Raw genomic sequence first — 12645 nt, forward strand, 5'->3', positions numbered from 1 at the left:
CTGCACCCATGTGGGAGACCCAGAAGAAGCTCCTGGCTTCAACTGGCCCAGCTCCAGCCATTGCGGCCATTTGGGGAAGTGAACCAGCTGACAGAATACCTCTCTGATCTCTTCCTCTAAGTCTTTAAACTAAACAATAAAACTAGGGGCTGGCGCTGTAGCATAGTAGGCTAACTCTCAGCCTGTGATACCGGCATCCCATATGCCAGTTCTTGTCTCAGGTGCTCCTCAGGTGATCCAGCTCTCTGGTTATGGTCTGGGAAAGCAGTGGAGGATGGACCAAGTGCTTGGGCCCCTGCATCCATGTGGGAAACCCAGAGGAAGCTCCTGGCTTTGGATCAGCCCAGCTCCAGCCGTTGCAGCCATTTGGGGAGTGAACCAGTGGATAGAAAATCTCTCTCTGTAACTCTGCTTCTCAAATAAATAAGTACAATCTTTAAAAAAGATATAAATAAAGAAGCAAATCTACAGTTTCTATTTTAAATTGAGGTTGGAGGAGAAGAGTATCTGTACAACAGACCAAACTGATAGGTTCAAAAGAGGCACTGAACTCGTTATTATCTTTAGAAACACTTCTTCATTGAAACGTATTAATATGTATCGCTCACACACACCAACTGCTGTATGAGCTTTTTTTGTTTGTTTGTTTACTTATTTTTCATCTACTTAATAGGCACAGCAACCCTGAGAAAGAGACAGAGACAGAGAGAGAGAAGAGAGAAAGGGAGAGATTGAGATTGATCTTCTGTCTGGTAGTTCACTCTTTAAATGTCCTACAACAGCCAGGGCTGGGCCAGGATGATGCCAGGAGCCTGGAACTCAAATGGGTTTCCCAGTATCACTGTCCGCCTCCCAGGATGCATTATCAGGGCAGAGGACTGGAAAGGAACTAACCAGTACTCAAATCAGCATCCCACGTAGCAGCTTAACCCACTACACCACAATGCCTGCCCCATCTTGTCTTTTATATTCCACTGTACTAAAATCTGGGGAGTAAAAACCCTGGTAATCAAAAATTATCACTCTTTTCTGTCCCTTTTAGAGATAAGTGACTAAAAGGATATACAAATTTATAATCTCATGGGCAATTAGTTCACCGCAGTACTTTTATTTTAAAAACATTACCAGTGACAATCCTTTTCAATTGCCTTACCTTTGTTGAAAGTACTTTAAAGGTACTCTGTTCTGGAATTATAGGATGAAGAAGTCTCAATTTTAAATTGTAATCCTCTCCAGAAGGAAGTTTCACTACAGCAGACAACTAATGAACACAAAATTATCATATTTTATAAATTTAATGAAGGTTAAAATGAACTCAATAAATCACAGAAATTTAGTATCACAGATTATTTTAAAACTTTACATGAGAGTATACCACATAAGTGTAACCAAATCATATATCTTACTATGTCAACCAAGTTCTGTTTTGAATTCTGAATCTATAGAAAAAAAAATGAACATCTAGCCTTAACCTACAATATAATCTAATCCCAAAACTTTAAATGATTCAAGCTTAAAAGCAATACTTCAGATTTTATTCAATTTCTACATTATCTCAGGAAGAAATGGCATATATTTGATAAAGTACTATAGGTTATTCTGCAATATTCCAAACAACAGTATTTAATCTCAATATAAAAAATGATTCAAAAACTAATGACCTCTTTTTCTGAAAATTCCACATTTACATCATTCTTCTGAACATTCTTGATCATAAGTGTAATGATTACTTGAGATTCTGTTTGATACCAGTCATACCTATTTAAAAAAAAAAAAAGAAAAAGAAACTTAAAACAGCACTTCTAATTTTCCAAGTTGTTTATCAAAATAAACTAATCTGATAAACAACAAGAGCTCCACCTTGAGGAACAAAATGGCAAAACAGCTGCTGATTCACAGAAAACAATTTGATGTTAACTAATTTTCTATTATCTGTTCTATACTAATAGAAGGAAAACAGTAAAGTAAATGATGCCCAAAGCAGCTATTCATTCACAAAAACAATTTAAACAAATTGTCTATTATCCACACTAATGGAAAAAAATAGTAAGCTAGAAGCTGCCCAAACCTTACCAGTGGAATTAAATACTTACATGATTTTCTGGATTCTGGCTTATATCTAACAGTTTTATTAGGCACCACCAATAAGAGTTTTACACTCACATCAACCTAACACTAACATGAAGTAAGCAACTCTATCCCTATTTTACAGATGCAAAAACCTAAGCTCAGAAAGTGAAGCAGTAAGCCAACTGAGGTACAATGGACCCAGTGAATTTGAGTCAACACTCCAAGCTCTCTTAACAGAAGCTGGCAGCAAATAGCCCTGAGCATAGGGAACAGAAGCAAGAGAACTAAAATTTAAAATAAGGTGTAAATTATTGCACCAGGCACATTACATACAATACCTTTCTTTAATCTCAAGGTACCCAGGAAGATCAGTGTGTCTAAAGATTTCAACTGTGTGCAATTAACACTGAAAGCTCTAAAAATGTAGGAAATAAGCTCCCTGAGGGTAGAGCTATTTATTTTGTCACTACAATATTCCTAGGATCAAGCATAGTGCCCTCATACCGGTATTTGTTAAATCAAATATTAGATTATTTTATGCTTCAAACACTGTAATTATTAGTTGATTTTATGTACCCTATACTTGCTGCTGCCAAAATTCCTTGTCTACTAGGAACTTGGGAGTTTCATCTGGTACCTCTCCAGAAAGAACATAAATGAACTGTTAACATTTCTAAGCAAGTTTAGGTAATTATGTCAAAAAGCAACTTGATTAAAGAAATGAATTTTAGGAGTCTCACAGTTTGCCTCTAAAATTCAGTTAGGATGCAAAGCTCCAGATCAATGCTTTGTGTTTCTTTCTGATACAGTTCTAAGAATACAAGTTGTACACGTGGCTAATAAATAGAGTCCAAGACTCACTAGTTGCTTATTCATTATTGTAACTGTTGCCCCTGGCAATATTAACTTTCAACTCATGCAGAATGTTCCTATGAAAAATTTACCCAAATATAAAAGGCAGGACAAGTTAGTATTCTATTAAGCCTACTACAAATTTAATTATCTGTATTTAATACCATCAATCTAATTCCAAGAGATTCTTTTTTTTTTTAAACTTTTATTTAATGAATATAAATTTCCAAAGTACGGCTTATGGATTACAATGGCTTCCCCCCCATAACGTCCCTCCCACCTGCAACCCTCCCCTTTCCCACTCCCTCTCCCCTTCCATTCACATGAGGATTCATTTTCGATTCTCTTTATATACAGAAGATCAGTTTAGCATACATTAAGTAAAGATTTCAACAGTTTGCTCCCACACAGAAACATAAAGTGAAAAATAATAGATGATCTTTTAAATGATGATGAAATCAGATCAGACCTATTGTCATGTTTAATCCCAGTGAGAGTCAAGTTGGGAATTGCTAATTTCTTCTTTTTTTTTTTTTAACAGAAGATCAGTTTAGTATACATTAAGTAAAGATTTCAACAGTTTGCACCCCCATAGAAACACAAAGTGAAATATACTGTTTGAGTACTCGTTATAGCATTAAGCCTCAATGTACAGCACATTAAGGACAGAGATCCTACATGAGGAGTAAGTGCACAGTGACTCCTGTTGTTGACTTTACAAATTGACACTCCTGTTTATGGCATCAGTAATCTCCCTATGCACCAGTCATGAGTTTCCAAGGCTATGGAAGCCCCTTGAGTTCTCCGACTCTTATCTTGTTTAGACAAGGTCATAGTCAAAGCCAAGAGATTCTTAATATATGGAATGGTAATGTAATATGGAGTCAGATGACACAACTTTAACTAAGTATAAACAATAATACAATCAGAAAACAGCCTTAAAATTAGTTTTTCATAAGGCTGTAACACAATTTTACAACTAAGACACACTTGAAGTCATATGGTAAGGACTTATTTACCATTAACTACAGTTTTTCCCCCTTTATAAATATTTAAATACATCATTTTATGAAACACTTACTTGATTTTTGACTGAGTCCGCTGGGATGCAGACTGATTTTGACAAGGTGAAAAAGAAAGATTTTTTCCAAGTTAGTTTAGCAATTTTATATTTAAAATGTACCATTAATTTACCTAGCTAAATAGTTATTTTTTTATGGAATAACTTCATAAAGACTTTCTTCAAAGATAAAGCATGGTACCCATAATTGTTAAGCAATACTAGTCTTTACACAAAAAATTAGCATGTTCTGTATTTTTAAAATTTTATTAGCTTTAATTTAAAAACACTTCTAAAATAAAAGACTTTCAGAGGAGCTTAGTTTTCGGGCTTAACAATGACATCAAACACTGTTCTGAAACCTGTAAAGTAGTATTTCTGTGGTGGCTTCCTAGTATCTTTCCCCACTCATGGCTTCACCATAACACGAATGTTCATTGGTGCTAAAAGCTGTTTATATACTATTAGCCAAAATTTACTGTTAAAAGCTTAAATTCATTAAAAAATAACATCACAATTTCTCAACTCCAGTATTTCTGGTAACTGAAAAGACTGAAAGTAAAAACAACAATCTAACACTAAACCAGATACAAATATTTTCAATTTTACTTATCCTTTGTTGTCTTAGTCTACCATAAAAAGCCTTATAAATAATTTCAACTGTTTATTCTAAGAAATGTGATGACTTTTTAGTAATGAAAGGACAATAATCACCCTAACAAAACTAAAACACACCAAATCAACTACAGACTAATTTAATCAAAACAACCCAATTATTTTCATGATTATAAACATCTGTATTTCACCAAAACTTTATTTCAGTTACTAAAGAATGTAATGTTTAAGTGGAATTGATTAACACTGAACCTAGAAATAGCTCATTCTGAGTCTTGTCTCAAATATATTTGGAATTTCAAATAATTAAGTAAAAACATGAAAAACTTTAGACTTACCACTTCAGATTCTGAACCTATTAAAACAGAAAAAGCAAACATTTTCAGACAATGAATTTATAGGCAAAGACACACACATAATTTCTATGCCATAGACGTACTCATTAAACAACTCACAGAAAGCAAGCTGGCTTTACAGTGAATTCTGGTATCATTTTACATTACTAGTAATTTCTTATTAGTAATACCATGATACTATTACAAAATAAATTCTTTCAACTCTCCCTTCCCACTTATGAAACTAAGCAATAAAACAAACTGTATATATACATATGTATCCAAGTGTACATGGGCTATTAAAATTACAGTTAAAAACAAGTTTGTCTGAACCAAAAAGCTTCAAATGTTCACTTCTTTTTCCACTGAAATACCATGGAAAACTTACAAAACATACTTACCATTCTGAGCTTCTTGACACCTTTTAATCCAGACCATGAAATTAGCATCTGCACCTAGAAAGATAGATCTGACTATAACACTACTCATCTGTATAATCTAACATATTCAATCAACAAACACTTACTGAAGTCTACTATGTCCCAAGATGCTATTCCAGGCACCGAGGATTCAGCACTCAACAAAACAGAAATACACATCCTAACAATGGTTATCATACCATACTGTTATAGCTTTAAATCTACCAGAGGTTTTTTAGTTATTCATCAAAAAAAACTGCAGTCAACATTTCTCAGATACAAATAATCATTTCCTCCCACCCTCCCACTCTTAAAGGAGTTTTTCTCTCATATTCAAGAGACCAGAATCAGTTACCCAATATGCCATTATTTAGGGTGAGCTGGAGTCCTCAAAAATGGCAGCTGGGTAGAGGTCCAAGAGTCTCTCCTGGTCCCAACTTGCCATTCAGTGCAGCTACCTACTCAGTTTACTATTCTCAGTAGCTTTCCTTGTTGCCACGTCTTTCCTACAAACACCAAGAAGCATCTTCACACTTTATAAACTCTTGTCACATCTATAAAGTTACAGGACAAGAGACTATTAAGATAGTTACATAGAAAGGTATTTGAAAGTTTTTGCAAAAACGGAACAGAGGGGCTGGTGCTGTGGCATAGTAGGCTAAGCATTGCCTGCAGCGCCAGCATCCCCAATGGATGCCAGTTCCAGTTCCAGCTGCTCCTCTTCTGTTCCAGCTCTCTGCCGTGGCCTGGGAAAGCAATAGATGGTGGTCCAAGTGCTTGGGCCCCTGCAGCCATGTGGGAGACCCAGAAGAGGCTCTTGGCTTCAGATTAGCCCAACTCCAGCCGCTGTGGCCATTTGGGGAATGAAGCAGTGGATGGAAAATGTTTCCGTCTCTCTAACTCTACCTCTCAAATAAATAAAGCTTTAAAAAAAAAAAAAAAGGAACAGAAAGACAAGTTTGGGGCTGGTGTTGTGGCACGGAGAGTTAAGCTGCAGTCTATGTTACAACCCACTGTTCCCACTTCCAATCTAGCTCCCCATAAATGTGCCTGGGAAAGCAGCAGAAGATGACCCACATAGCTAGGCCTCTGCCGCCCATGTGGGAGACCCAGATAGAGTTCCAGGCTCCTGGCTTCAGCTGGCCCAGCCCTGGCCATTGCAGCTATCTAGAGAGTGAACCAGCAGATGTGTGTGTGTATAATTCTGTATTTCAAATACATTAATTTATTCATCTGGAAAAAAGTGTTTATATAGGCTGAGCACTTGATGTAGCAGTTAAGTTGCTGCTTGAGATGCCTGCATCCCGTATCAGAGTGCCTGGATGTGACTCCTGGCTCCACTCCTCATTCCAGCTTCCTGTGCACCCTGAGAGGCAGGAGATGATGGCTCAAGTGGTTGGGTCCTTGTCACCCACTGAATTCTCAGCTCCTAGCTTCAGCCTGGCCCAGCCTTGACTATTATATGAATTTGGGAAGTGAACCAGCAAATGGTGTCTTTGATACATAGAAATAAATCTGAGGGGCTGGCACTGTCGTGCAGCACGTTAAAGCCCTGGCCTGAAGTGCCAGGATCCCATATGAGTGCCAGTTCTATTCCTGGCTGCTCCTCTTCCGATCCAGCTCTCTGCTATGCCCTGGGATATCAGTAGAAGATGGTCCAAGTCCTCCAGCCCCTGTACCCATGTGGGAGACCCGGAGGAAGCGCCTGGCTCCTGGCTTTGGATTGGCGCAGCTCCGGCCGTTGCCGCCATCTGGGGAGTGAACCAGCGGATGGAAGACCTCTCTCTCTGTCTCTACCTCTCTCTGTAACTCTGTCTTTCAAATAAATAAAAATAAAAAATCTTTAAGAAAAAAAAAAGAAATCTGAGTTTATTTTGCTACAAGAAAAACACTGAAATACATTCACATTTTTTGTAGTATGTATTTTCCATGAACTTTTTGAAGACCCCTCATGTTCCTATCTGCATTTAAAAAAAAAAAAAAAGATTTATTGATTTATGTGACAGAGTTACATAGAGAGAGAAGGAAAGGAGAAGGAGAGAGAGAGGTCTTCCATCCGATGGTTCACTCCCCAAATGACCACAACAGCCAGAGCTGCGCCAATCTGAGCCAGCAGCTTCTTCTGGGTACCCCACGCGGGCACAAGGGCCCAAGGACTTGGGCCATCTTCTACTGCTTTCCCAGGCCATAGCAGAGAACTGGATCGGAAGTGAAGCAGCTGGGACTCAACCGGTGCCCATATGGGATGCCGGCACTGCAGGTGGCGGCTTTACCCGCTGTGCCACAGCACCAGCCCCTTATTTCTTTTGTATTCATAATATGACCAAACTTACATGTTTACTTCTCTATAAAAGACTGCTGTAAGATTTCCATTTCCACAGTCTAACTTTTAAGATGAACAAACTTCTGAACAAAGAAGCCAATTAAATTTTCATTTCTCCATTAGAAAAAAATAAAGCCAGACTAAGAAGGGAGAGTACATTAGGTTTTTATATAGCTTTAGGCTTCTAATGGTAAAGTCTGTCTGTGATTTAAATGCTAAAGGCCAATTTAATCAATGTAAGTGAATTCAAATTCTGCAATCAACATGAAATGTCACTAAGAGGAAAAAATAGGTGCTGAGTTTCTACAATTAACTCACAATTACAGTATGGCATTTAGGATGAAGAATGACTGAAGTTCAAGTCGAAGTGTATACTTACTATCTAACTTCTGTCCTTCTGTAAACGCTTCCAGAGCAGCAGCATAGTTTTTCTCATGGTATTCACATATCCTGCATCAGTGTGTGAAAAACAAATTAACACACAAGATCATGGAAAATGGCCCTCTTTAAGAATAAATCTTGGTTTTCTGTACTGCTGAAATAATTTATTTTAAATATATGCTAATGAGCCAAGATATCCTCTATAATACTGTAATACCCAGTACAATTCCCACCAATATTCACATCTGGAATTTATTTCAGAAGGTGTTTAATTGCATATACTTACTCATTCTAAAACATAATTAGACAAAGGAATCAAAAGAGTTTTTTTTTTTCTTTTGGACAGGCAGAGTGGACAGTGAGAGAGACAGAAAGAAAGGTCTTCCTTTGCCGTTGGTTCACCCTCCAATGGCCGCCGCGGCCGGCGCGCTGCGGCCAGCGCACCACGCTGATCCAAAGGCAGGAGCCAGGTACTTCTCCTGGTCTCCCATGGGGTGCAGGGCCCAAGCACTTGGGCCATCCTCCACTGCACTCCCGGGCCACAGCAGAGAGCTGGCCTGGAAGAGGCGCAACCGGGACAGAATCCGGCACCCCGACTGGGACTAGAACCCGGTGTGCCGGCGCCGCAAGGCAGAGGATTAGCCTATGAGCCGCGGTGCCGGCCAAAAGAGTTTCTTTCTTAGAGAATCAAGTCACACTTATCAAAAGAAACAAATTGGGTTTACCAGATACAGGTAATACAAATTCAGAGCTTTCATAGTGTTAACTATAGTCCATTAAGCTTAGTTGTGAAACAGGATGCCCTCTAGTCAAATAAATATAGTAAATTCCAAAAGATAAGAAAGAGATGTGAAATCAGATCCATCTATACCTTGTAGTTTATTCATCACTCTTTTAAAACACATTATACATCTTCTGTCACATACTGCAGGTAATGTAACAGAACTGTAAGCTATATTTAAAATTGAATGTCTCAGCTATGAAATGTATATAATTTTACTATTGATACAGAGCTTACAACTAATTCATTCAACAAATTAAACACTTACTATCTAGTCTAAGGCAAACAAAGGAGTAGTTATCACATACCCTTTTCTCAGCAGAGCAGTGGAATTATTTGGATTGAGTTTCAGCGATTTCTTTGCATCAGCAACAGCATCTGTATATAAAAAGATGGGTTTTTAAGCCATTTATTTACAGACCCTAACAAACACTAATACAAAATTTGAATCCATCTTAGGTTTTTTAAGTTTTCAGGCTGGTGAAAGGCTAAATGTTTTAAATTAGGAAATGCAAATCCATATGTAATTCAAATAAATACTATCCTCATACCTCCCCTTTTGGCCTGGTATTTTAAGAGTTCTTTTTTGGGGGACAGGCAGAGTTAGACAGTGAGAGAGAGATACAGAGAGAAAGGTCTTCCTTCCATTGGTTCACCCCAAAAATGGCCGCTACGGTCGGAGCTACGCCGATCCGAAGCCAGGAGCCAGGTGCTTCCTCCTTGTCTCCCATGCAGGTGCAGGGCCCAAGCACCTGGGCCATCCTCCACTGCCTTCCCGGGCCACAGCAGAGAGCTGGACTGGAAGAGGAGCAACCGGGACTAGAACCCGGGGTACCGGCGCCGCAGGTGGAGGATTAACCAAATGAGCCACGGCGCCGGCCAAGAGTTCATTCTTACAACTCTTCGGTCAATGAGTAAAAGCTCTGTGTCACCATGCTAATCTCCCATTTTCATTAGGAGTTTATTTTCATTGGATTTTTCCCATCTACTTCTCAATTAGAATAATTTTTAAGTTACACAATAGAGAAATGTATTCTTAAATAACAAATGCATACAACAAATATTCTGTGAAATACTAAATGTGATGCTCTTTATTAGTGTATTCAGTTAACTATAAAACCTATCAATTATTCACTCTGAAGGAAGATATCCACAAAATTTAAATGAGCATTATTTGACATAATGTCTGTGATACTTCAACTACATCACGTTGTTGGAAAGAAAATTATCCTCAAAGATAGTATCTATTTTACTTGATTCATTTTGCACCATACAGCATTTGTAAGTAACTTATAAAAATACTCTAAGAAGTTACCACAGTAATTCCCAAGAAGAATATAACAATAAGCTCTTTGACAGTAATACTGTGCATCATCTGGTTTCTGTTCCAAAGCCTTCGTCAGCTCCTACAAATACAAACATGTTGAGTATCAGTACACGTTTTTTAAAAAGCCACTGAATTCCAATTAAAGTAAGATTTTTAATCAAAGAACTTATTGTAAGTTATTTGGAGGAAAGATAACAGGGAAACAAGTTCAGAACTTATCCTTTTTTTTTTTTTTTAAGATTTTATTTATTTATTTGAGAGATAGAGTTACAGACAATGAGAGGGAGAGAGAGAGAAAGGTCTTTCCATTGGTTCACTTCCCAAATGGCCGCAACTATGCCAATCTGAAGCCAGGAGCCAGGAGCTTCCTCCAGGTCTCCCACGCGGGTGCAGGGGCCCAAGAACTTGGGCCATTTTTTACTGCTTTCCCAGGCCATAGCAGAAAGCCAGATTGGAAGTGGAGCAGCCAGGGCTCGAACCGGTGCCCATATGGGATGCTGGTGCTGTAGGATGAGGATTAACCTACTGTGCCACGGTGCCGGCCCCCAGAGCTTTTCCTTTTAAGATTGCTATCTTCCTTTCTCCTCCGCCCATCCAAAAGCATACTACCTAATGTAACACCTATGCCAAGCACTCAGCAATTCCTAGCCCACAATAAGAACTCAATAAATGATAATCACTATCTCATCTACTCTGAAAAGTTTAGTTGACATATATTGACCCACACAAATTTTCTCCTTATTTGGAGAAGACTCAAAGATCATGTAGGATTTAAGCTTGGAAAATGTGAAGCTATCCAATAAAAAATAACTGGTAGTTAAATCTCAAGCTCAATAAATACGCGATCAAGCTTACCTGGGCCTCCTATGTTTTCTTTTTTTAAGATTTATTTATTTATTTGAAAGGCAGAATTAGAGAGAGGAAGAGGCAGAGAGAGAGAGAGAGAGAGAGAGGTCTTCCATCCAATGGGTCACTCTCCAAATGGCTGCACAGCTGGAGCTGAGACTATCTAAAGCCAGGAGCCAGGAGCCTCCTCCAGGTCTCCCATGTGGGTGCAGGGGCCCAAGAACTTGGACTATCCTCTACTGCTTTCCCAGGCTGTAGCAGAGATCTGGATCGGAAGAAGAGCAGTCAAAACTTGAAGGGATGCCAGCACTGCAGGTGGCTATTTCACCCACTATGCCACAGAGGTGGCCCCCTCCTCTATTTTCTGTCAGTGGCAAACAACCCCAACAGACTACAACATCCTGTTCAAAGCCCAGATACAATTTCATATCTATTATCAATAGACGAGTTAACACCAGAGAGATTAAAATTTTCACTGGCCTGGGAAGTCATCCTACATAAGTAGCTGCTAGAACAATAATGATGCAAGAATTCACACAATTAGTGTGACCAAAAAGTGCAGACCAAAAGAACACTTTAACTCTGCCTATACTCCTTAGGGATTTGGTTGGTTTTCTTAGGTTACAGTATTTCAATAGCCCCACATGTAAGCCAGTAGTGAGTCTCACAAAGCAATGTATATCAGGGAACCAAAATATACCTAAAATCCCAATGACTTGTCACCACATTAACCCACTGCCCTGATCCAAGCAGCAATGTTCATCAGACCTGGTTTCTTTGTCTTTGCACAACTCTCCAATACCTTTCCTGCTGACTTGGAGCAAAAGCCCAACTCCTTTGAACATGGCCTCTCTACATAATCCTCTCTACTCTCTGTCCTGATTTCTTATTCCTCTCCCCTTTGCTCCTCCATTCTAGCCACACATGTTCTCGTGTCTGCACAGTTCCTCCAACACTCCAACACTCTGCATCTGCTACTCGCTCTGAAGAGAATGCTCTCCCCCTAGCTCTGCATAGAGCATTCACTTACATGCTTCCTGGTTAATGACAAGACTGTACCAGAGAGGATTTAAATCCAGGTCTGTCTGACTCCGAAGTAGATTTTATTTTTTTTTATTTTTTTTTTATCTATTTTTTATTTTTTTGACAGACAGAGTGGACAGTGAGAGAGAGAGAGAGAAAGGTCTTCCTTTGCCGCTGGTTCACCCTCCAATGGCCGCCACGGCTGGCGCGCTGCAGCCGGTGCACCGTGCCTATCTGATGGCAGGAGCCAGGTACTTATCCTGGTCTCCCATGGGGTGCAGGGCCCAAGCACTTGGGCCATCCTCCACTGCACTCCCTGGCCACAGCAGAGAGCTGGCCTGGAAGAGGGGCAACTGGGACAGAACCGGCGCCCCAACCAGGACCAGAACCCGGTGTGCCGGCACCGCAAGGCGGAGGATTAGCCTTGTGAGCTGCGGTGCCAGCCAGACTATCAACTCTTCTTCCATTAACTATCTAGCACTGCTGGAAGAAAACAAACAAACCTACCCCAAATAACCATGTATAACTAATACCATTACACATTTACCAATCTCAGTAGAATTCCCAAAACCACTGTCATTAGTATCACACTATCCCAGGGTCGGCACTGTGG

General features: G+C 39.4%; 1 protein-coding gene across 2 annotated transcripts in view; it reads right to left on the reverse strand.

Annotated features, from left to right (window-relative positions):
* SUGT1 (SGT1 assembly cochaperone of MIS12 kinetochore complex) overlaps nt 1-12645 on the reverse strand; it is a 52791-nt gene that overhangs the window by 32707 nt on the left and 7439 nt on the right. For both annotated transcript variants that reach the window (XM_002712973.6, XM_008260023.5), the window contains exons 3-10: nt 10152-10242; nt 9145-9214; nt 8054-8124; nt 5334-5387; nt 4936-4952; nt 4004-4035; nt 1662-1758; nt 1154-1261 (exon numbers count right to left, since the gene is read on the reverse strand). In XM_002712973.6, the coding sequence (XP_002713019.1) occupies nt 1154-1261; nt 1662-1758; nt 4004-4035; nt 4936-4952; nt 5334-5387; nt 8054-8124; nt 9145-9214; nt 10152-10242 (540 nt within the window). The remainder of the gene's footprint in view (nt 1-1153; nt 1262-1661; nt 1759-4003; nt 4036-4935; nt 4953-5333; nt 5388-8053; nt 8125-9144; nt 9215-10151; nt 10243-12645) is intronic.

The sequence above is a fragment of the Oryctolagus cuniculus genome, chromosome 9, assembly GCF_051225735.1.
Source record: "Oryctolagus cuniculus isolate XC-2025 breed Fujian yellow rabbit chromosome 9, ASM5122573v1, whole genome shotgun sequence".
NCBI lineage: Eukaryota > Metazoa > Chordata > Mammalia > Lagomorpha > Leporidae > Oryctolagus > Oryctolagus cuniculus.